At 37.9% G+C, this 24,928-nt stretch overlaps 1 protein-coding gene across 6 annotated transcripts in view; it reads right to left on the bottom strand.

Annotated features, from left to right (window-relative positions):
• Positions 1–19,052: 19,052 nt before the first annotated feature.
• Positions 19,053–24,928, bottom strand: part of ATRX (ATRX chromatin remodeler) — a 308,545-nt gene continuing 302,669 nt past the window's right edge. For all 6 annotated transcript variants that reach the window (XM_057719184.1, XM_057719187.1, XM_057719185.1 and 3 more), the window contains 3 exons: positions 24,444–24,539; positions 23,805–23,933; positions 19,053–22,768 (listed from right to left, as the gene is read on the bottom strand). In XM_057719184.1, the coding sequence (XP_057575167.1) occupies positions 22,490–22,768; positions 23,805–23,933; positions 24,444–24,539 (504 nt within the window). In that variant the 3' untranslated portion in view covers positions 19,053–22,489. The remainder of the gene's footprint in view (positions 22,769–23,804; positions 23,934–24,443; positions 24,540–24,928) is intronic.

Raw genomic sequence — 24,928 nt, 5'->3', positions numbered from 1 at the left:
CTTTCTATCAATTTAAATAACAGAGAAGCACTTACTGTTCAGCTCGACCCAGCTGTTCCCTTGTTGTTCAAAGTGTATATCAAGGTTGGGTTATTTTGGGGAGGGATGTGGGGGGAGGGGGAGGTCTAGAGGGAATCTTGTATATACTTTTTTCTTTACTTGTGTTCTTTCCCCTGAGGTGGCACAAGAAAGAATGGGGGCCCCCGCCAAGGGCCAGAGGTGTCTTGCCCCACAATCTACCCAAATACCTTGACAGTGGGTAAATGAAAGACCAAGGAATCTGCCATAGATGCTACCTACAGAGCTTTGGAGAAGTCTCATTAAGAAAATCTTTGGGGCTACAGCCCTGCTGCTACATCCTTGTATTGGCTACATCCCTGTATTGGTTCTGCAGATTTCTCATCTGTCCTGACATGCAGTTTTCCTGCCATTGGAAGTGGGAGATGGGGTAGGTTGTAAGAAAATGATATTAAAATGTAAGCATGGATACTGTGCATAAGGACAAACTATTTATGAAATGTATATGCTATTTATTTTATATATTTATTTATTTCAAAATAATTTTATTTTTAATGAGAGATGCTATGACTGGATTTTCATCAGAAAGAATAAGGTCCTACTGAAACAGGATAAATGAGTTATTAAAGGCTTTTATTGGCAATAAAATTGTCTTTATATTGTAACCACTGTCTAATTCTATTGATTTGTACACTTAGGATTAGAAGGTTGGTTAGCTTCTTTCACTACTCATTAGAATCTCTTGATGTTGGCATCACTGCTTAGGCTAGGTGACCCACTATCTACAATATTAGCATTATCAGGGGCCCTATCTGAAGTTCTTTCTGGTTCTATGACTTTAAACTTAGTGGTGAATCAAAGCTTCAGGAAGGCCTGGACCAACAGCCCTTATGGAAGCCCCCATTTGTGCTTAGTACTAAGCATAGAGAAACCCTCCTTTGGGATTTGGTTAGGGCCCCAAACCCAGAAGGTCAGAAACCCTAATTGGTGGCTTCTTACTTAACATATGAAGATGATGGGATTCAAAATAAACAACAATCAATAGGGAGAATGATTTTTTTGAACCAGTCAGCTTCCCTTCTGGAGGTGTTCTCCCACTCCCTCTCCAAACCCCCACCCCCATCCTCTGCCAGTGTTTCTCCTAGAGAGTTCTGGGAAGCTGCTAACACATTTCCCTAAAGCGACAGCTCTTAGAGTATATGGTCTTTTCACCAGCAGCAGCATCTGGGCACTTGTTACAAATATAAATTATCAGGTCGTACCCCAGACCTGCCAAATCAGAATCTCTGGGGGTGGGGCCCAGCAATCTGCATGTTAACAAGCCTTCCAGAGGATTCCTATGCACAATACAGTTTGAAATCTAGCACCCTAAAGACTGGTTTTGAGAAAGAATTCTCTTTGCATCTGAATTGTTTATAAATAAAGTTTTAGGATAAATTCAGTCCATAAAATAAGAGTGGCTCTAGTTGAAGTGGGGAAGGTATTCCTAGAGCTCCCTCTTCTCCAGAACAGATTCTGAGATATCTTGCTTTAAAATTCCTGGCCTCTTTACTGATATTTACTGAGGTGGGAGTATAGGGTTATTTGCATATTCAAAGTGAATGCTGTCTGGAAACAAGAACCAAAGGACTAAAAGTCTCATTGAGTACTCAGGCACCATGAAATACTGGTGGGAGAAGGTATTGGGTTTAGGATAGTTCCTCCTGGTGCTCCTTAATCACATCCACTATTTTCCCAACTGATTGGTAAAACAAACAGCTTAGGTAGCAACTCACTTAAAAATCAAAACCAAAAACTCTATAAAAGTTCGTACAAATCTAAGTACCCAACAGAGAAACCACACATATGAGAATACATACGTGAAAGAGCAAATAAGACTGTATGATAGAAAGTGCTAAGTTGCACAGTGTATGTGATCACAGACTAGAATGCTTGCCAATGGAACCACCAAGGCAGAGATCTCACAGGGCTGGGGTGAGTAGAGAGTTTCCTGAAAGGGGTAATGCCCGCTGTGAGGAACCAACAGGAGGATTTGGAGAGCCAAGAGGCTGATGGTAATGTTCATATTGGGCTACAGGGAGGAAACACCACCTTTAGAGGTCTCTGGGAGGAGGGTAAAAATCAGCTGTGTGACATTTTTTTTATCATTTTTTGAATGTTCATCACCTCTTTATTTTAAAACCAAAATTTTACCTATATTCTCTATGGTCAGCTACCTAGAACTTCTGATACACAGCCACAACTTCTGAGGGCTTGTGAGATAAGTGAGATCTGTTTTAACCAATAGGAAGCTGGCACTTCCCTGTGAGTAGGGCCAGTATTACTCTAGTGAGGCACTTGACATGGGCCTGGCAAGGCCACAAGCACCATACTACAGGGTAGAATTTACAAGGAAAATGCCAATGTAATGAAAAAGGAAAGATTCCAAATCCTAGGGTCAGGCTTTACCTTTTCTTCTGGGTGGAAGTAGAGGGGAAAAGAACAGAAGAAGGGTCCCAGGATGCAGAAGGAGTTCATAAGGGAGGCACTCTTGGTATTGAACTTTAGGAATAACAAGGAATGGGGCACATTGCCAGAAAATGTCAATGGGCGTCTGTTCTCATGGTCTGAAAAAGGGAAAAGATAAATCCTGGAAATGAAAATGTAAGATGGATGACCTAGTACCACTAGATCAATCAGCAGCTGATTGACACCATATCCCCAGAGTGCTAAAGTAATGGATTTTGTGCCAACCTAGAGGGACTTGTAGAGTAGTAAACTCTGGACCTATGGTTTTGGATGAAAACATGCACAGAGACAATTTCTTATTCATCTTTTCATCTCCTCCCAGTGTTTAGGGTGTTCCTGGAACAAAACAAACACTTGGGAAATGTTCGTTGAATAAATGAATGGTTGGTTGAAAGAATGAATGAGTAAATGAATGAATGGACAAAGACATAGAGACCTTTAGCAAATATGTATATGATGCAAATGCCAGGCTAGAGAGAGCAAATGCAAAATATAAGAGAATCATCTGAACTATTAAGTTCCCAGTACACTTAAATACACACAAAGACAAACTAGGCTACATCTTAGGAAAAATAGTGAGTTCCCTATCAGTGGAAGTGTTTAAGCAGAGGCTAGACAAACTCTTGACAAGGATATTGCATCATTTGGATGGAACAGGTTGAATGCTAGATGAAAGTAACAGAATGTGGTGGCGTTATTTACTAACTACATATTCCACGAGATCCCCAGATTTCTCTTGGGCACCTACAGTGTTCCAAGAAAGAGTATATAAGGCCTAGGAATGCTACATACTGCTATTCCATGCCAAGAAAAACACTGCACACCAGAGGTTCTAAACTTGGGGTTCACAAGGTCCTTAGAGGTCCATGGAAGGCCCTTTGGGCCTAAACTCCCAAAATAGTATGCAAATTTTTATATGTATGTACATCTAATCTTCCATTGGTTCTCAGAGGGTCCCTCAAAATATTAGGAACCACTGTCTTAGGAGTTTCCAGAGCCTCAAAACATCTGGCATAAGAACTGGTGGCCATCGCAATCCTATGTGAAAACCTTGACAGAGTTTTAGTTTAATTTAGTTTTGTTTTTCTCAAAGACATAGATTTTATGTGTGAAATCTTTGACTTCTATCATCTAAGAGATAGCTTTAAGTTTGACAACAGGGAGGTGGGAGTGAGGAGAGGGAGGAGCTGGGCTGGCTTAACTGCTCAGCGGTTCTGAGCAAAACTCAACCCAGGGCCAGCCCTGACAGCAGTTCTGCTGGCAACAAGACTCTTCTTCCCCTTCCTACGCAGCCCTCTTTTCACCCCTGGTGCACAGCAGAGCATGTTGTTCACGCTCAAAAAACCAATCAGAGACTGAACCCACCAGGCCCAGACACAAGGAGCTTATCAGAGCCATCAGAGCAGACTCCCTCCCCAAAGAACTTTAATCAGAGGCTTAAAAAATAAAAGAACCCAAATTTATCTTACCTTCAAGTCACTGCGATGCTCAGCCACTGAATCCCTGGCTACATAGTCAGAAATCCATCTGGCTCAGCGCTCTAGTCGGGCCACAAGTCACACAGGCTTTGTCTAAGTTGCCTAGAGCGCAGACTTAGCCTTCCTCTACCTGACTCTTCAGCTGACCTTTGGGAACTGTTGCTTTCCTTCTCTCTGGAGTAGTTGGAGCTACATTGACTTTCCCCAGCACTTCATGAACAGGGAGCTGTTAAGGAGGAATGTGGGAGGCTAGGGAGAAAGGGATCAGTAAGGAAAGACACTTTCTTTGGGAAAGACACATTCTAGGTCAGTCATCTAGCTAACTTTCTTGCTCAGCAGGAGGAACAGAATTTAGTTTGTCATTCCTAGAGCTCCCTCTGTTCTCAAAACAGAAAATGGAAGACCTTTCTAATAGGCCTCTACACCAGGGCTCTGGTGTCAATTGCAAAGGTACCCAGCTGTCTCCTTGACCCTCAATAGTCTCTCTCCACTCTTTCAACCCAGCACACGCTGTTGCTCCTCTACATCTCTTTCCAATTCCCAGACGAAGTAGGGGTCAGCTCTGTTCCTTATCATAGTAATGTAGCAAAAGACAGGCGAGTAACAAGTGCTTCAGGTCCTGAAGTCAGACCAATCTTGCATATCCAGATTCCTTTACTTCCTCTTTGACCCTGGACAAATTCATTAATTCATTCATTAATACAAGTATTTATTGAGCACTTTTATATCTTTAGAGACATAACAGTAAATAAGACCAATGTAGTTCCTCTCCTCCTGATATGGTCTAGTCAGGAAGACAGACATAAACAAGGAAACCTACAAATTGTAATTAGTGCTGTAAAGAAAGAGTGCAAGGTGTTATGAGAGTGTATATCAAGGCAGGCATAACCTATTAAGGGGGTTAGGGGAAGGCTTCCTGAAAGAATGATTCTTAGGGTGAGCCCTGAAGGGTGAGTAGGAGTTAGCTTAGTTGAGGGTAGGAATAGGTTTCCAGGCAGAGAGAACAGGAATATGTAAAAGTCCAGAGGCATGAAGGAGTTAGGCATGGTCAAAAAACTGTAAGAATGTGATTATGGCTGAATTGTAGTAAGCCTCAGGGTCTTCCCCTTTAAGATGAAACTAATCATAGAATGAGAGCACCCACTTGGAAACTCCGTCATCTAATGTACCTAGTGAAGCAAACCAACAGAATCTGTCAGCCCTCACTCAACTTCTATTTTAGTTCTACTTTAGCAGTGCATCCTAGGGTCACAGGAGCCTCCCTTCTGCAGGCTCCCATGACTACACCATGAATAGACAATATCACCTGGCTCCCACATATCCAGAACCTTCCTTCTTCATTTCTCTTCCTTATAGTCATGCACTCTGATACCTATCTCAGTCTTCTTTAACATGCCACATGCTAGACTCCTAGTAAACTCATGGTGGCAGATGCATGCTTGCCCTGTCTGTTTCCAACTTCCCTGTGTTCCACCAGTTGTAAATGCTCCAAATTTCCAAAACCCATCATACCATCCTAACCTCACCTAACAGTATATCCTATAGGTTTCTCCAGGCTTCCCCCTTAAGCTATTATACCCATACCTGATAGATCCCACAATCCCACAACTCTCCTCCAATATAAGCCCAGGGTACAGTATCCTCAATATACAATCTGAATGTCAGGTATATATATATATATAGGACGGAATAACTTGGAGAGCCCACACCCAAAGCCCCAACCAACTCAGTTTAAAGTGCCCACTTTCCCTGCTTCTGCTCCTGGATTGCCAACATTGCTAGGTAAAGCTATGAAAATTGGGACATCAAATGACTCTACTACAAATACAGTCACATCAACCTCAAACGGACCAGCCTTTTCCTACTTGACAGTCCTTTTGTTCATTTAGTTTTGATTCTGTCTGGCATTCACCAGAGCCCATCATAAAAATCTCTAACATCTAAACACCTTTATATTGGCTTAGTGTTAACTGAACTTTTCTCATAAGCACCTGGTATAATTGTCTAAAAATACAGACTGTGGGCTCTATTGGGACTTCCTAAATCAGAATTTCCAGCTGAGAGCTTGGTTATCTATATCAATGTTTCGCAAACTTTTTGATCTGAGGACCCCTTACAAACTTAAAAACTACGGAGGACCTCAAAGAGCTTTTATTTATGTGGGTTATAGCTATTGGTATTTAACATATTAGAAATTAAAATTCAGAAATTTTAATTACCTAGTAATTCATTTAAAATAACAAACCATTAATATTAACATAAATTACATTTTTGTGAAAAAAGAAACTCTATTCTCAAAAATTATTGAGTGGTATTATTTTACATTTTTCCAAACTTCTTTGATGTCTGCCTTAATAGAAGACAGCTGAATTCTTATATCTGCCTCTGCATTCAATTTGTTGCTATATGTTCTTTTGGCTGAAGTATGGGGAGAAAATCTGGCCTCTCCCAGATCTGTAATTAGAAAAGAAAGGGCCTCATGGATCCCTAAGAATCCTTAGACTGCTCTTTGAGAATCACTGATCTGTGTATTTAAGTCCCCAAGTAATTCTTATCAAGAAAATAGGTGGCAAACACTGCATTAGTTCATGTGAGATGTTCCAGATCAGTCATTCTCTGTTCTCTCTTTGCAGGTGAAACCTCACTTATGTTTTACTAAGATCTAAGCCATCTAGTAGTGGCTTCTTAGCTATCATTTTCCGGTATTGTTTAGTTTGGCCTTTTTCTTTTGAAAAAAACATTTTTTTAAAATTTTTTATGGTGGTGAAATATATATAACAAAATTTGCCATTTAACCATTTTAAGTATACAATTCAGGGGCATTAATTACATTCACAATGTTATGTAACCATCATCACTATCTATTTCCAAAATTTTTCATCACCCCAAGCAAAAGCTCTGAAATCATTAAGCAATAACTCTTCATTACCTCCTCCTCCAAGCCTCTGGTGACCCCATAATCTACTTCGTTTCTATGGATTTTCCTATTTTGAACATTTCATATAAATGGAATCATAGAACATGTGGTGTCTTTTGACTGGCTTCTTTCATGTAACGTAATATTTTTTTTAATTTAATTTTTTTTTATTTTTTTGGGGGTACACCAGGTTCAATCATCTGTTTTTATACACATATCCCCGTATTCCCTCCCTTCCTTGACTCCCCCCCCCTCGAGTCCCCCCCACCCTCCCCGCCCCAGTCCTCTAAGGCATCTTCCATCCTCGAGTTGGGCTCCCTTTGCTATACAACAACTTCCCACTGACTATTTTACAGTTGGTAGTATATATATGTCTGTGCTACTCTCTCGCTTCGTCTCAGTTTCCCCTTCACCCCCCGCCCCCTCCCATACCTCGAGTTCTCCAGTCCATTCTCTGTATCTGAGTCCCTGTTCTTGTCACTGAATTCATCAGTACTAACATAATATTTTGAAGGTTCATTCATATTGTAGCATGTCTTAGTACTGCATTTCTTTTTATAGCTAAATAGTATTCAATTGTATGGATGTACCAGTTTTGTTTATCCATTCGTCAGTTGATGGACAGTTGGGTTCTTTCCACTTTGGGGCTATTATGAATAATGCTGCCATGAACATTTGTGTACAAGTCTTTGTGTGAACATGTTTTCATTTCTCGTGGATGTATACCTAGGAATAGAATTGCTGAGTTATATTTGAGAAACTGCCAAACACTTTTTCAAAGAGGCTGTGCCATTTTACATTCCCACCAACAATATAAAAGGCCTCCAATTTCTTCATATCTTCACTATCACTTATTATTTTCCATCTTTTTTTTTTATTGTAGCAATTCTAGTGGGTGTGAAATGGTATCCCTCTGTAGTTTTGATTTGCATTTTCCTGATAACTAATGATGTTGAGCATCCTTTCATGCGCTTATTGGCCATTTGTATATCTTCCTTGGAGAAATGTCTATTCAGATTATCTGTCCATTTTTAATAGACTTGGCATTCTTGTGGATAATCAGTTGACCATAGATGTATGGGTTTACTTCTCCATTCTCAATTCTATCTGTTGATGTATATGTTTATCCTTATGCTAGTACCACACAGTCATAATTACCGTAGATTTGTAGTAAGTTTTGAAATCATGATCTAGGAGTCCTCCACTTTGTTCTTTTTCAAGACTGTTTTGGCTATTCTGGGCCCCTTGCAATTCCATATGAATTTTAGGATCAGCTTGTAAATTTTTACAAAGAAATTATCTGGGATTTTGATAGAGATTGTGCTGAATCTTTATTTTTTAAATTTTATTTATTTGTTTATTTTGGCTGTGTTGGGTCTTTGTTGGCTTTCTCTAGTTGTGACGAGCAGGGCCTACTCTTCATTGTGGTGCGCGGGTTTTTCATTGCGGTGACTTTTGTTGCAGAGGATGGGCTCTAGGTGCGCGAGCCTCAGTAGTTGTGGCACATGGGCTCAATAGTTGTGGCTCTCAGGCTCTAGAGAGCAGACTCAGTAGTTGTGGCGCATGGACTTAGTTACTCTGCAGCATGCGGAATCTTCCCAGACCAGGGATCAAACCCGTGTCCCCTGCATTGGCATGTGGATTCTTAACCGCTGCGCCACCAGGGAAGTCCTGTGCTGAATTTTTAGATCAGTTTGGGGAGTGCTGCCATCTTAACAATATTAAGTCTTCCAGTCCTGACCATGGGATGTCTTTCCATTTATCTGGGTCTCCTTTAATCTTTTTCAAGCAGGCTTTAGACTCATTTTTCCTTTCCTCCTCTTTCAGAGAGTGTTCCTCCATCTCTGAAAATTATGTCCTTTCTCTGCACACTTGATCCTAACTCCTCCACACAGCCTTTCCCTTTCAATATGTCCAAATTTCTCTAGTTCTTAAAATACTTCCTAAACATACAAGTAAAAGATGGAATCATTAAGGAAAATATCAAGAAGTTTGTAAACTGCTAAGTATTTAAAAATTAATAAAATTAAAAGGTTAAAAAGACTGGGGAAACATTTGCCACAAAATTTTTAGAAATTATTATCATTAATATACCAACTATAGGACCCATACAAATATATAACAAAAACACTAAACTTCCAATAGAATATGGGCAAACAAAATATATAGACAATTCACAAAAGATATACAACTTGTAAAAAACATAAGCAACATACTTCAACCTCACAAGTAATTAATGAACTGCAAAACAATGAAACATTTTTCTTATGAAATTAAGAAAGTTTTTAAAAATATAATAATACTTAAAACCAACAAGGGTGCAGAGAACTAGGTTCAATCATATACTGCTATTGGGAAAATACTGATGTTGCAACTTGATAATATAAATCCAGAACTTTAAAGTTTTCCATCCTTTTTGACCCAGTAATTCTACTTCTAATAATGCAATCAATGTTCTTCGCAACACTATTTATAAAAGAAAAAGAAAAAGAAAACTAACTTTCCAACAATAGAAGAATGGCTATAATTTACAGTATGTCATTATTATCAATCATTTTGTAGTCCATTTAAAACTAGGTTTATGAATATTTTAATGACACAGAGACAGTCTCTCAGGATAATTTAAAGGGAAAAGCAGAATATGGAATTGTATTACACTATGATCTCAATTATGTAAATATACCATACATACATAAATTGATACATATGAATAGAAAAAATAATAGAGGTAAATGAGCCAAAATGTTGAGTGCTTGTCTCTGAGCAGTAGGTTTTTATTATCTTTATCTTCTGTATTTTTCAAATTTTTCTACAGTGGGAATGTATATTGCCTTGAGGTCATTACAGTATTTAATCAGCCCCCTCATCAATGGGCATTTACATTGTTTCTAGTTTTCTGTCACTATGACCAACATTCAAGTGAATATGCTTAAACATATATCTTTGTGCACATATGTAAGTACAGCTGTAAGATAAATTTCTAAAAGTGAAATGTTCTGGGACAAATGTGATGAGTGTTTTAAATTTCAATAGATAGTCCCAAATTATCCTTCATCAAAGTTGTACTAATTTATACTACCACCAGTAATTTATGTTTCCCCATAAACTTGTCAGCAAGGTAAACAATTGTTTTATCTTTGCCAATGAAATATAGATGAAAATTGTTTTAGCTCATTTGCATTTTATGACTGAGATTAAGCATCTATTTGTTTAAAAACCATTTGCATTTCTTCAACCTCTTTATTGTAAAAACGAGGAGACTGGCATTCAAACAGGGTAATATATTTAAGGGCACATACCTAATTAGTGACAGAATCAAAACTGGCTCCACAGTTCACTGAACATCAAGCCTAGACTCTTTGTATCACATCATTTTGTCTTTATCTGTACCACAAATTACCACCTAATCATATACTGCTCCAGTATGCTGTCTTCATATAAAGATCATCAGCTCTATCTTCCCAAACAGGTCGTAAGAAGTGCCATAAAAGGAAAAGAAGGGGCTTTACAGGTGGCAGACTTGGATTTGAAACCTGTGTGCTCCATGTTTTTCTTCTGTGAAAAAGCTTAGGCAAAGCTCAGTTTCCTCATCTATAAAAAGGTGGCAATAATACAGGACTAAATGACATTATGGGTGTAAATAACCTAGGATAGTGCCTGGCACAAAGATACTTCATAAATGGGCATATACACACACATACATAGGCTTCTTTATGCCAGGATCCAGACCAGCAAGTACTCGACACAGTGCAGGATGCTTAGTAGGTGCTAACAAATTTTCATTGACTTGATTTGACGGAGTGGGGGCTTACAGTGTAAAAGGCAGAGAGAAATCCTATTTCCCTGTAGTGTGTGCCCTTAAATCTGTGATTGACTGCACGGTAATGACTCAAAACCCTGCAGCTAACTGACAGAGAAAGCAATCACAAGTTCCCCCTCCCCTCTCCCACTGTTCCTCAAGGCAAATCTGGATGGGGAGGGCAGAAGTCCTAGGCTAATGAGGCTGAGCCCTCTGGCAGTTTTTTTTTTTTTTTTTTTTTGGCACACGGGCTTAGTTGCTCCGAGGCATGTGGGATCTTCCTGGAGCAGGGATCGAACCCGTGTCCCCTGCATTGGCAGGCGGATTCTCAACCACTGCGCCACCTAGGAAGCCCCCTCTGGCAGTTTGATAGGAGTTTAGCGGCAAATGTACTATATGAGCTATGTGGTGGGAAGCAACCTAAGGAAATGTAACATGATCAGATTTGTGTTTTATTTTTTTATTTTTTAATATATTTTAAAATTTATTTATTTTTTTTGGCTGTGTTGGGTCTCTGTTGCTGTGCGCGGGCTTTCTCTTGTTGTGGCAAGTGAGGGCTACTCTTCGTTGTGGTGTGTGGGCTTCTCATTGCGGTGGCTTCTCTTGTTGCAGAGCACAGGCTCTAGGCACATAGGCTTCAGTAAATGCAGTGTATGGGCTCAGTAGTTGTGGCACATGGGCTTAGTTTCTCTGCGACATGTGGGATCTTCCCAGGCCAGGGATCAAACCCGTGTCCCCTGTGTTGGCAGGCAGATTCCTAATTGCTGCACCACCAGGGAAGTCCCCAGATTTGTTTTTTAATAAGATCATTCTGACTGCAGTATGGAAGATGGATTGTATGGGTGGGGACACCAAGTAAGAGGCTACTACAGTTATTGCATCAGGAAGGGATTGAGGTTGGGGAGCTAGAGGTTGAAGGTATAGGAGAAAGAGGGGATGATGGATGGAGCCAAATCTCTAAGGAGGAGGAAGGAACTTGGCTCCAGCACAGGTAGAAGAATTCATTTATTGACAGAAGGGAGACACTGACACTGAAAAACGAGAGAAGGGAAAAGGAAAGATAAGTTTGTGAAAGAGAGTGGGTGGAAAGGAGGATGAGAGGTTCTGATTTGATGCTCTTGTCATTCAAAGTGAACTAGGACGCAAGGCCATCTCCTGAGCATGGAGAGGAAGGTAGTAGGCAGCTGATTAGGGACACTTAGAAGGGTTTCTAGACAGCTGAATTTAGAGATCATGACTTTGTTGCAGCTCCAGTCCATAGAGTTGTGGGTTTTTCTCTTTGAGAAAAAGTTATATAGGCTTTGGTGATTAGGATATCATGGGTTCCTGTCGAGAAAGTATTGATATCTTCTGTGGAGGAGTAGGAACAGAAAGCATATTGCTGGACCTGAGGAATGAAGAGAAGGGTGAGGGGAACTGTAAGCAGCAAATACAGACCACACTTTCGAGAGGTTTAGCAGAAAAGAGAAGGGAGATAGGGCCATGGCTTGAGGAAGAAGCAAATAAAGGACACTGTGTTTATTTTTAGGGTAGGAGAGATTTTGAGGTCTAAAAAAGACACTATGCATGTACTCTAATGGAAGTCATATAAAGTAGTGTTTAAGAACATAAGCTCTGTAGCCATCAGTGCCTGGGTTCAAATTCTGGCTTTGCCACTTACTTAAAATTAAGTAAAGTCACTTAACCTCTCTGTGCCTCAATTTTCTTGATGGAAAAATGGGAAAAATTATAGTACCTAACTCAGGATTCTTGCAAGTAATAAATGAGATATTTGTAAAACACTTAGAATAGTAACTATAGTATAGTAAGTACTTTATAAGTGTTAGATTATTATTATTATTTAAGCAAAGGCACATGCGGGATATGATTGGGTTTGTTTTGATTTTGGCAAACATTTTTCCTTATTGTAAAAATGATATATATGCCTTTTTAAAAAAGTAGCTTTTGAAAAATTATACAAGTATTTTTTTGCTACAGAAAAATCAGAAAATAAAGATTAGCAAAAAGAAAAAAACAAAAATAATAACATTCTGGTGTATATCATTCCAGACATTTTTCTATTCATCCAATAATGGTTTTCAAATTGTTTTTTGGTGTATGTGCCCACGTATAACGGGGGGTTAGGCAGGTACTTTGGCTGAGCTTTTGAGCTTTGTCTCTGTGGCAGCTAGGGTTAATTACCCTAATACACATGCTTGCCTCACTTTCCTTAACCCCCTACACACACCCAGGGACAACCAGACACTGTACTCTGCCCCATCCCCTGGTTTTGGGGAGTCCAACACATGAGAGAACCAGGTTCTTCATCTGCCTGAAAGGAGAGGGGAGCTCAAATACCTTTCATGAGGCTTTGGTTCTAGAAATGACAACCTTCTGGTTCCCCTGTGCAGAATGCAGATACTCTAGCTCTGACTGTCCTTGATCCACTGTCCTCTTGCTCCTCAAAGTGTGGTCCCTGGACCAGCAGAATCAACACCACTTGGTAACTTGTTAGAAATGCAAATTCTTGGCCTCTGCCCCAGACCTACTCTGTCATAATCTAAAGTTTAATGAGCTCCCCAGGTGATTTGCATATACATTAAAGTTTGAGAAGCACTGGACTAGCACAGTTCCTTTCAATTCTAGGAATGAAGATTTCCGTAAATGTTCTTGAACACTAGAAATTTCAAGAACTTTCCCAGCAAAAGTTTTACCTTTCCTTAGTCCATTTTACTTCATGGAACAGGCTGAGCTTTGTGGGTTAACAATAGGCCCAATGCCTTCCTCAGGATTGTAGTGCATACCATTCAAACATTAAACATCTTCATGATCAAACTCAATAGCCAGCAGATGGAACCAGGGAAAAGACTAAAATAACTCTGGTCCTAAGGGGGGATCTGATTTCTTCTAAGTAGACAATGTCAAATAATTTCTTCTCAGAAGAGAGGAAATTATGTTATCTGGCTAATGTGTGCCATGCAAGCAGGTAACAAGTTCCCACTATCAGGTACAAAGTCATAGCTCCTGTGGGATGTTTCTGCCCCTGGTTTCTATACACCATCCTAAGTCAGAAATGAGAAACTTCTATCAAGGATCATTCACCCACTGATGTCAATTAAATAGATAATAAATGAAAGGGCCCTTGAGTAGAAAGCAATTTTTTTCAGTGCAATAAGCTATATAATTTATTTATTTTTAAAAACGATGAACCAGAAAATATGACCTTATTCCATAAACATAATAGAGAATTACAAGGTGTAATTCAATCCTTTGTTATGGTCAATTAAGAAATAGGGACAGAAGTCAGGAAGAGAGAAGAGAGACTAAAGAAGGGGAAGGAGAAAGACAAAGAGACCCAAAGAAAAAGGCAGAGAAACAGACATACATATACATTTACGGACACAAAAACAGACTTTGATGGTGTTGACATTGCCATAATTTTCTCAGGTAATATATGACCACCAAGACATTCACACATCAATTCATCAAACATTTATCTCATACTTTTTCTGTGTCAGGTGCTGAGGATATTAAAGTGAGCAAAATAGACAGGGTTCTTACCCTTAAAGAGCTCACATATCTAGCAAGGGAGCAAGACATTAATCAAGTAATCACATAAATAACCATTTGTATTAGTTTCCTATTTCCATTGTAGCAAATCACCACTAATTTAGTGGCTTACAACATCACCTGTTTATTATCTTACAGTTCGGTAGGTAAGATAGAAGTCTGATGCAGGCCTCACTGGGCTAAAATCAAGGTGTCAACCAGCTGCCTTCCTCTTTGGAGGTTCTAGGTGAGAATTCTTTTCCTTACCTTTTCCAGCTTCTAGAAGCCACCCACATTCCTTGCCTTATGACCCTCTTCCTCCAACTTCAAGGCCAGCAGCATTGCATCTCCCTGAACCTCTGTTCCTAGTCACACCTGCCTGTAACTCTCTCTGCTTCCCTCTTCCACTTTTAAGGACCCTTGTGATTACATTGGGCCCACCAGATAATCCATGAGACTCTCTCCATCTAAAGGTCAGCTGATTTAGCAACCTTAATTCCTGTAATATTAATTCTCCTTTGCCATGTAACAACATATTCACAGGTTCTGCGATTAGGAGGTGGACATCTTTGTGGGAGCATTACTCAGCCTACCATGCCACTTAATTACAATTTGTGTATTCCGGAAACTATTGGCTTAAATGGGGCTTTAACCTTCTGTGCACAAGTATAGAAGCATGGCATTTCCTAGAACTATCCTATTCTGAGTTCTGTTCTTTGCTGCCTACATGTGTTTATGTTTGTGTTTGCTCTTTCCTCTGAGATGCCCTTCTCCTCAATCTCTACATGTCCATATTCTAGCTCTTTTAAAGCCTTGCTTGAATGGTACCTAGACTTTATCAGGTGGAAAAATGAAAAATAAACTTAGTTCAGAATAGTTCTATCTTTAGGATTCTCAGTTGGTGCCTAATTGAACTTGTGAGGAAGACACTGTATTAAAAATGAGTTCTGATATCTTAAAACAAGTATTTCAAAGTACACACACTGGATTTTTCAGACACTTATTTGGATCACAGAAGGAAATGAAAGGATAAAGCCAAACCCTCTAGACACCACTGAAGAGAGACAGAAGGAAGTGCCTTGAAAATAAGCTTGTCGAATGGCAAAAACAGAATCAGATCCATGCTCTTGAATCCTGACTCTTCCAGTTAGTCATGTGAGTGAATAATTTAATTATTTTAAACCTATTTCCTCATCTGTAAAACAGGAATTATCAGTGACTAGTCATTGCCTGACACATAATAGGCATTCAATAAATCTTTATTGCTGTACGAGAGAAGATTCAGAGAGGTGGAGTAACTTGTCCAAGTTTATAAAGATAGAACTTGGCTCCCAGATTCTAGCATATTAAGATCATTTTGCTGTTTCTTAGTTCTTTGGAAATATGTAAACTATTTATGATCCTTCTGGCACATCTCTATAACTCAAGAATAGTTGCCCCTATCCTGACAGATACTACATCACTACACTAACAGAGCTTTCTGTTTTGTTTCCTTGTGAATACAGCAGCATTTCTCATTTGAAATAGAGGATTTTGAAGTGCTTGGTACATCAAACTTGGTACATCCTCATCTGAGGAAAGCTGAATTATTCCATCCTTAGTTCTGAAGGACACTGAGATCCAGAAAGCAGAACAGTGCTTCTAGATCCTATTGGTCTAAATTGTGCTGAGGGTGGTGAAAGAAGAAACAAATAAATTATATATCCCATTTTAGTTATCACACAGAAATTTGTTTCCCTCTCATATTGGTTCACATACCCCTCTACTTCCCACAAACAGTTCTCATTTTAAAGTTTAGTTCAGTACCAATTATTCTGAACATTTGCTTAATGTCTGACAGATTGAAAAGAAGGAATTGGAATACAAGTGTAATAGGAGGCATCTGAACAGAGTGGAATGAGAAGTGGAATATAAGCTAGAAGACATGGGTGCCCTTGGGCATCTGTTCCCCTCCCTGGACCTTTGTTTTCCCTACTATAAAGAGAGAGGGAAAGGCTACGGGTCTCTAAGACCCCTACCATCTCTAGCATTGTATGATTCTATAAGCCTCCCCTACACACACACACACACACTGAGGTATTAGAACATAAAGGGATATGTGTGTGGCGAGGTGTGGGAAGATGATAGTTTGGAGAAAGGGAAAAAAATTGCAGGCAGGTACTGCATTTGAGCTTAGCACATCCAGTAGAGTGTGCAAGATATGGGAAGAGAGGGCAGAAACACTTGCTAATAGAATAAAAGGTTTATTTTGCTAAGGATAGGCTCCAAGCAAGCCTGTATCACTAAAGCCTTTGAAAGCTAACCTCCATGATGTATTGCTGAAAACCTACCAAGAGCTGGCAATGAACAAGACCTCAAATGATTATATTAACCACGTTTCTTTTTCTTTTTTGTTTGGTTTTGTTTTCATCGAAATGTATTCGGCAGGCTAGACACAAGCTTCTACCTGCTTTGCTACTGGCATGTGCGGACAAGCAGCTACGGAAAAAAAATGATCACTATTTCACTCTTAGTTTTTGTAGTTTTTGTCACAATTTTTGACTATTATAAAACCTACATCTCAAAAAGTATGCCATTAAGTGTTGTTACATGAGTCAATACAAACAAATATTGCCTCCTACTCACTATAAACTTTATCCAGACCAGACAAGTTAAATATTGGCCTAATTTGGACTTTACAGTTATGGACAATCAAACGGGAAGTTACCAATTATTTGCTTAAAAGCTGACTTTACAAAAGCCGATTTATATTTACCTTGATGTTTTGTCATGTATAATATATAACCAAATCTGGTGACCAACCTATAAGAATCAGGTCCTTAAACATGTTTTTTTCATTTTCTGCAGTTCCAGAAGCAATAAGAAACACAGCTCTGAGAGTGCCGCTGGGCAAAAGATAAAGGTTACAGCTTGTGGAAGCGGTAATTAGAGCCAATTACAAGTTGACTTACCTGCTTTGTCATTAAAATGCCTGTCAGACCTCTCATTTTTCTAAACAGAGGAAAAGAAAAGGTATAGCTTAGTGGGGGAGAGGGTTAGCTAAAGGGAAGGGATTTCTAATTCTGTTCACAAACTTACTGTGTAACTTTAGACAAACACATTGCCTTTTGGCTTCAAACTGTGCTTTGCTCACAGCTAGACCCTAACTCTTGGAGCTGAAAAGGACCTCAATAAATCACCTGGTCCAGCCTCCTGCCTTCAAGAAAGTAAGGTATTATTGCAGTCCCATTTTCCAAATGACACATGAAAGGCTCAGATAATTTGACTACAATATGTTTTCTGCTTCCTAAGTACAATAGATTTGATTTTGGTCTTTTAGCTTAACTGTCACAAGGAAAATGTAATTATTCTCCCGACTTTTCTCACAGATATGTTGTATATAGGTTAACACACAATAACCACAAACAAAGCACTTTGAAAGTACCAAGGGAAGCTTATAACATTACCAAGAGATACTAGCCCTTGGAATGGATGGGTCTCGAGGAAAAGTAACAGGAATGGATTTAGCCCTTTGAAGAGTTAGCTTGAGGAATGAAACAGAATTACATTCAATTTAGTTAGATGGACCAAACTCACTTTCTGCAAATATGTAGATGGGATAATTAGGAGTAATGAAAAAATTGTGAAAGAGCAGGAATACCACTAATGGATTTATCACTAGGTTTCAGAGAGTAAACAAAGAGTAAGTCAAATTTTGCGTGTAAAATCAGAAATCTTGAACAAAGTGGGTTCCCTGGGGAAGGGTAAAAGAAAATAAGGTTTTTCTTAAGATTTAAAAAGTTCGCTATCCTATACAACCTCTGATGACTTTGCCTTTTGTCCTTAAAATTGTCAGTAGTCTGGTCTCTGAATGCCTAATTATCTATCTTCCTGTCTGCAATCTTTCTTCACCTTACATTCTAAACCATTCAAATTACCCCTGCCCAAATCACTATCTTTACCTGCTACTTTGAACACATCAGCTGCCTCACAAACCCTTGTTATCCTCTGTATTGAATTACTCATTCAGGATTTCAAGGTTCTCCATCAATCCACTCCAATCTAGTCTGTCTTTCCCAACCCTTCTCTACCTTTGTTCCTTTTCTTTCAATACTACACTTTCTCCTCATGTACCTGAAACAAATCCCATCCTTGCATCTAAGTCATCTCTCTTCACCTTTCTTGAAAATCAACACATATTTGATGTGAGAACTATAAGGAGGGGGTCTAAGTCTATTTAATAGGTAGAAGTCTCTTAGTAGTCATCTGATATGATTAGCTAAAGGAGATTGGAGCCAAGTTCCCCCTCCCTTAACGTGTTTCTATCAGCGAAGAGAAGTGAAGGTGTAATGTTTAGGAGCAGAATGCGGAAGAGTGCTGCCAGGTAGAGACTGCTTGGAAAATGTGGCAGTTCTGAGTATTAAAAGAGGATCTGCAGTATTTTAGGATTTGTCTCACCCTTTCATTCCTTTAATTAAAGCTTTATCTTCATTGTTTTTAATAAAGGCCTCAATTTATATGCTGCCTTCCTTGTCACACCTCCCTTGGTGAAGGTATGTAGTGGTCACTATCAGAAAGACAGATCCTTAGAGTAAGGGGAGGAAGAGTGGTTCCCATAGTTTGCCAAGTAAGCACAATGGTATCAGGAAAGTTATTCCAAAGAGAGGGTTGGCAGTATACATTGTAAAGAAATTTTACGGCAGTACATACTCTGAGGAGTAAAACTCTTAGGCAGGGGCAGGAAGGGCCATTCTCTTATTAGATCCAACATGACTGATGTAGGCAGTTTGGTTACCTGGCAGATACTGAGCTTAGAAACAGTATATATTTTGGATTTTTAATTTTTATTTACTCCCATATATCAGCATATATAAAATGTTGCACAGACAAAAAGCATTTCTGAAACTTGGTCACTCCTTTGAGATTGGCACAGATCACATACTTTTCAAAAAAATCAACAATGGAAGAATTTTCATCTCTAAGGGTAGATTTGATTTGGAGATAGCCAAAAGTCACTTGTGACTAAGTCTGGTGAACTAAGGTGGGGAATAACCTGAACATAATTTTTAGTGAAATAAGCACGTAAAAGGATGACCTATTTACTGTTAAAATATCTCACAACATGCCACCCTCAAAGGAAACAATTTTTATGTAACTGTCTTTAAAGTTTTGTTTTGGGTACAGAAATAGGTATCTGATTTTATGATACTAGAGGGAGAAGGGGCATAGCTAAGGGAAGGCTACAAAATACTCAGTTTCTTTGGAGGTCAGGTAATAAGGTTTCCACCAACCTGCTATTGCTTTGGGATGGTAAACAGATTTTGTATCAAATGTGGTGTGGTAGGTCTGCTTGACTTAAATGAGTGACGCAGCTGTTGGGAAGCAGGAAATGGTGCTGGATTACATGCAGACAGCCAAAACTAACACAAACACACATAGGCTTCCTGGTATGTAAATTATTTTTGAGGTTTGAGATCTCCTTTTACAGAATTTAGTATATAACAGATTTAAAAACCAAACTTCTTGACCTCTCAACATTAAATAACTAAATGTGCAAAAGAACCACCATTAAATAGCACATAAAAAGCTATACATTTTCTATGAAACAATATGTGCACAGATGTTCAAAGCTGTGAAAATGCAATAAAGAGCACAACACATTTTGGTCACTTTATTAAATGACATTAAATAGTTTAAGTTTCAACTACTAAACAGCACTTTGAATGGTGAAAACACAGATAGTATTATTGTCATACTTGAATGCTTTTCTTTAAAAACACAATTCCAGTCCTTATATATATTACAAAACAGCCTTAAAGGAAGAAGTGACATCTTTTCTACAGTACTTAAGATACTCAATACAGAACTGAAAAGCAGTTTAACAGAAACAAAGGCAAATCTTCACAGCTGTATGATTTCAGCAGCCAAAGCTGGATGATGGACTGAAACATTACTATACAACTGGGACAAAACATATACAATATCACAATACTAAGCAAAAACGCTTTACACCCAAAGAAATAAAACAGGTTACAAAATGTGGAGAATTTAGCAGGCAAAACTGTATTACAAGCAACATTTTAAATCGTCATTTTTTAAGCCATTGCAACTATTTAAAACATCTAAAACAAATATAAAAATGATCCTTTTAGTATCTTATTGATGTGACTTTTGTCTTTAAATATTTGTTAAAGCTTGATGTTATACTCAAAGTACATATTATGTAGCTAAAATGTCAAGTGAAGAAGAGTATGCAAAGTGGTCCAAGTTTTATCTCAAACTCTCTTATTTCCAATTAACCTTTCTATGTATTATTCTTTAAGTCATAGTTTCATTCACGGTGAAAAAGGTTTAGAAGGTTGCCTAAAATTTTGACATCTATGTCTTTGAGCAAGTAATCAGACCATGTTGAAAGTTCCCAGGTCTAGTAAATCAGGTTTAAAGTATTCTGGACTTGTAAAATACCAACTGATAACAGTTGGCCAGCATATACTGTCTTCAAATATTTACCTCATAAATCTTGTCTTTTTCATTTCTTCTAAAGTGAAAACATATCCCCTCCAATTAAATAAACGATTATATGGCTGGCATAATATCCAAATATATGGAATTTGTTAGTGATAACTCACCATGGGAAGGTGGAGGGTGGATCCACCAAACCTCAAAATTCTATATGACAAACTTAGTACTCTTGGATGTTTTACCACTAGTTCTTTCAAGATAAAAGTGGAAATCTCTTAATCATCCAAACAATTCAAAACAGTTTTAGCTAATGTTAAATTCACTCTAATCCAGATACCTAGAGCAAATCCTCCACCCAGCTTTCCTTTTTTTGGAATTCGTTGGCTATTTCCACTATATTACATCACCACCTCAAAAACGGTTTCGCCATGTTGAGTTGACTCTCATAGTCTAACAATCTTTTTCTTCAAGAAACTCAAGCAACCAAATTGTTACATAAATAGGCTTATGAATTATTTTTATAGGCCTTAAGAAAGACGACAATGTAATGACTTTCTAGTAAAACCTCATAAAAGGGCATTAAAGATGAATTAACTTTGATCAGAAAATTGCCTCACAGATCTAAACTAAAAAAAGAAAACTGAGCTTTGAAACATAGTTTATGTAAGAAAACGTAGTTGGGGAAAAAGAACATACTGATGAGAGAAAAGAAGAAGAGCATAGAAGCCAGTGATCCTTATCTTTAGGAGGAATTATTTCACAATACTGACAGTACTGGGAATTGTTTTAAAGCACATTCCTCATGTGAACTTAAAGTCAGCAACGTTTCTGCCATTTTGATGTTGTTTATAAAACAGGGTGTGACGCTAACAACCACAAAGTCATCCTTAACCTCCTAAAATGCTAGAACTTGATTTTGTTAGTCCACATCCCACTGCCAGCAACAGGATGAAGCACTAGCACTGGCACCAAGCAGTTAAGAGATGTGCTTTACATTAGTGCCAGGAGAGAGAAAATTCATGTGTTGAAGATAATCCACAACCCTGAAATTTTACCAGTAATTATTTCAGCACATATAACTGAAAATAAAAAATGGCAGAAAGACTAAAGAAGAAAAAAGAATTCTCTTCTTAGGCTGTACTTAAGGCTGTTTATACAATGCTAAGATAACTGCAAGACTCCTCCCAGTTTTAAAGCAGTAGTATTTAAGAATATTGCACACAATTCTGTGTCAAAGATAACCCTTAGTTTCTAACTTTCAGTCTCAGAGATGATATAGCAGGAGCCCAGTTTCAGACTTCAGTCAAAAGAACATTAAAACCATTTCAATCACTGTAATCAAGAAATGGATTAATAAGTACAAAAGTATTTCAGAACTCGAGGAATCAACTCTAAGAACTCAGCTGTGTGTTTTTATATGTAAAGAATGAATATATAAATCTCTAATCTTTCATAAATTCACTAATTTATGACAATTTTATGGTTGCTAAAAGCAGGCATAAAAATTTAGAGAGGAAATCTGTGGAGTTGTTACTGTTATGGAAGGACTTGTTTTCACTGAAAACAATTTGAAAGATCTTCTGTACTCAATGTGTGTAAGAAGATTCTAGGCAACATCACTGACAAATGTCAGGAAGAAATGGTATGCCCTATTAAAAAAAAATTTAAAACTAATATGGAAGATTGGTATTTAAGGGGACCAAACTATTTATACAGTTGAGTTCTGTTAAGTCATTGATTCCTAAAAAAATAAAAGATCTTTCTATGATTTTAACAATCTTTTAAGCTTTTAGTGCAAAATCACATTGATTTCCCTTGGGAAGGTCCCGGATTTTTGCTTCTCATTGGGGGTGGTGCACGCTGTAATGGTGGTGGCTGCATACCACCAGCCACTGACTGATACATTCCTCTCATATCAATCTGCTGGTAGTTAGAAGGATTCATGATTAAATTTGGAGGCTTTGGCATCATGAGGTGACCCAGTGTTGCTTGTTGATAAGTCATTTGCTGCTGTTGCTGCTGATTGTACTGCTGCTGGAGCCTTCGGTTCATAAGTATTCGCTGAACACAGCTGATTAACTAAAGAAAGAAAAGGGAGCTGTTACAAGTGCATGACCTGTCTCAAAGAGGCAGTATCAAGTTTTGAGTTAAAATCAATTTGTTAAGGGGGTAACATACCAAAAGGAAAACACATTATTGTTATCACCATTACTAATTTGATGGCATTCACAGGACCATTACTGTAGAAACCGGTTAGTAACATCATTTAGGGCTAAATTCTCTTAATGACTTGACTATTGTAATGCAAGTAGCATTTAGGTCAGTTGCCATAGTAACCCATCCTGCACTGTGATTAGTCTCAAGTATTAGTTACAGCACTTTTTTGTCAAGTCTCCTTTCTTTGTCATTCTTTCGAATATTTCACATGATGACAGACAAATAAACATTTTTAGTGACAAACACCCAAGGGAAAAGGCACTTGAAGTGGGAATAATTCCTACCTGAAATGGCTCAAATTTCCTAAGATAATTTAAAACCACATAATTCTACAGTGCTTTCTAAGTAAAATTCATGCCACAGAAATTGATTCCGTAGTGTCAAGAGCTGAAATTTTCCAGTGCAAGGCAGATGGCTGGCAAAGACCGTGCTAGGAAAGATGATCAAGGATTCTGGAATATGCTAGCCTTTTAAAGAATTACATAATTTAGTAGGAACCTATGTCATGTATCATTTATAGCTCCACTTTATCTCAAATTAAATATATTAAAAAGTATACATATTTGTGGAAGTTGTTTAAAAATAGTAAAGGTGGTAAAGACTGGCAAAAATTCCTTTTTGATGTCCAGAATATACAAAAATAAAATTATATGGAAGAGAGCCTATGTAAACTTCAAGGATACCCATTGAGAAGTTGTTGCTCCTCTGCAACAAAAGACATTACCTTTATTTGACATTACTAGGTTTTTGGATAAAATTTCTTCTGGGAATAACCAATGCCTATCCATCCACCCATCCATCCATATGAGAGAATAGTCACTGACATAGATGTCACACAAACCCATTATTATAAATTCAAGAAACTTAAACATAACCTAGAGATAGTCCGAATTCTTACCATCTGTTGTTTTGTCAATACGTCATTGTAGATTGCTTCTCTTCGTTTAACATCAAGCTCCTGGCTGGCTTGTCTACTTAATGCTAACGCCTGCACCTGGGCCTCTGAGAGATTCATGTTTTCCTTCCACTAAAAGAAAAGTTTCTATTTACTCCTTACTGCAGTAGAATTGAGAAAAATTAATTAAGGTACTTAAAAACATTCAGGATTTTTAAATACTTGTTTTTCCTTTTCCTTTATTCTGTTTTAAAGAAGACAATGATGTAAAATCAGGGTACTAAGTTGTCCACTCTTGTACAAGAGTTAGCTATGTCTGGAATAAAACTATTTGAATTTAATTTGTGCAACTGGTAATTAAAGTACGTTTATGTAAACAATGCATACATTTCTATGATTAACTGATTTCCTAATTCTTAGATTTTACATTTCTCTTTTGTGCCAACATCTAGGTAAAACTGAATTATATATAGCTTGGCACTATTATCCAGTTTACTAGTATTTTATTACTGCAAATCAACTTATAAGAATTATGCTCTTTCTGCCACAGAAGTAGTAAAGCAAATAATTAAAAATTAAAACAAATGGTGGGAGGAAGAACACAAATTGCAAGTTGGAGTAAGCAACTGCAAATTAACTTACTACAGCTGAAATTATATCTTCAAGAGGCTGAATCCTCACTGCTGTCACACTGTTTGTTGCCTCCACAACTTTTTCTCTTCCTTGATTAATGAGGTCCTAAAAGAATGCAAGAAATAACTTTATCAGGGCATGTAAAACACAGCATAGTTTTGAAGTATAGAGATTCTTTCTCTTGCCAATTTATAGCACTTGGTCTTAAAACTTTAAATAATTGAAAAGAACAGCAAAATTCAGTATTAACAAAATGGAGTAACACTCATCAGTGAGGGTCTTGTTAGGAAGATAAAAGTTTGGGTTCCATTGTGCCAATAATTTAATAATTTAAATGACTCCATAAGCACATTTTAAAAAGAAAACCACAGATTCAATTAAGTTATTAAATTATTGGTATATTAAAACCTAGTCTTTCTTATTTAACTCATAATTCATTCTAATTTTACTTATTTCATAATACTGTGCATTATCTTATACTTAATGTTGCATCT

The sequence above is a fragment of the Hippopotamus amphibius genome, chromosome X (genome assembly GCF_030028045.1).
Source record: "Hippopotamus amphibius kiboko isolate mHipAmp2 chromosome X, mHipAmp2.hap2, whole genome shotgun sequence".
NCBI classification, from domain to species: Eukaryota; Metazoa; Chordata; class Mammalia; order Artiodactyla; family Hippopotamidae; genus Hippopotamus; species Hippopotamus amphibius.
The sequence above is the reverse complement of the archived record's forward strand: the minus strand, read 5'-3'. Positions and strand labels throughout refer to the sequence as shown.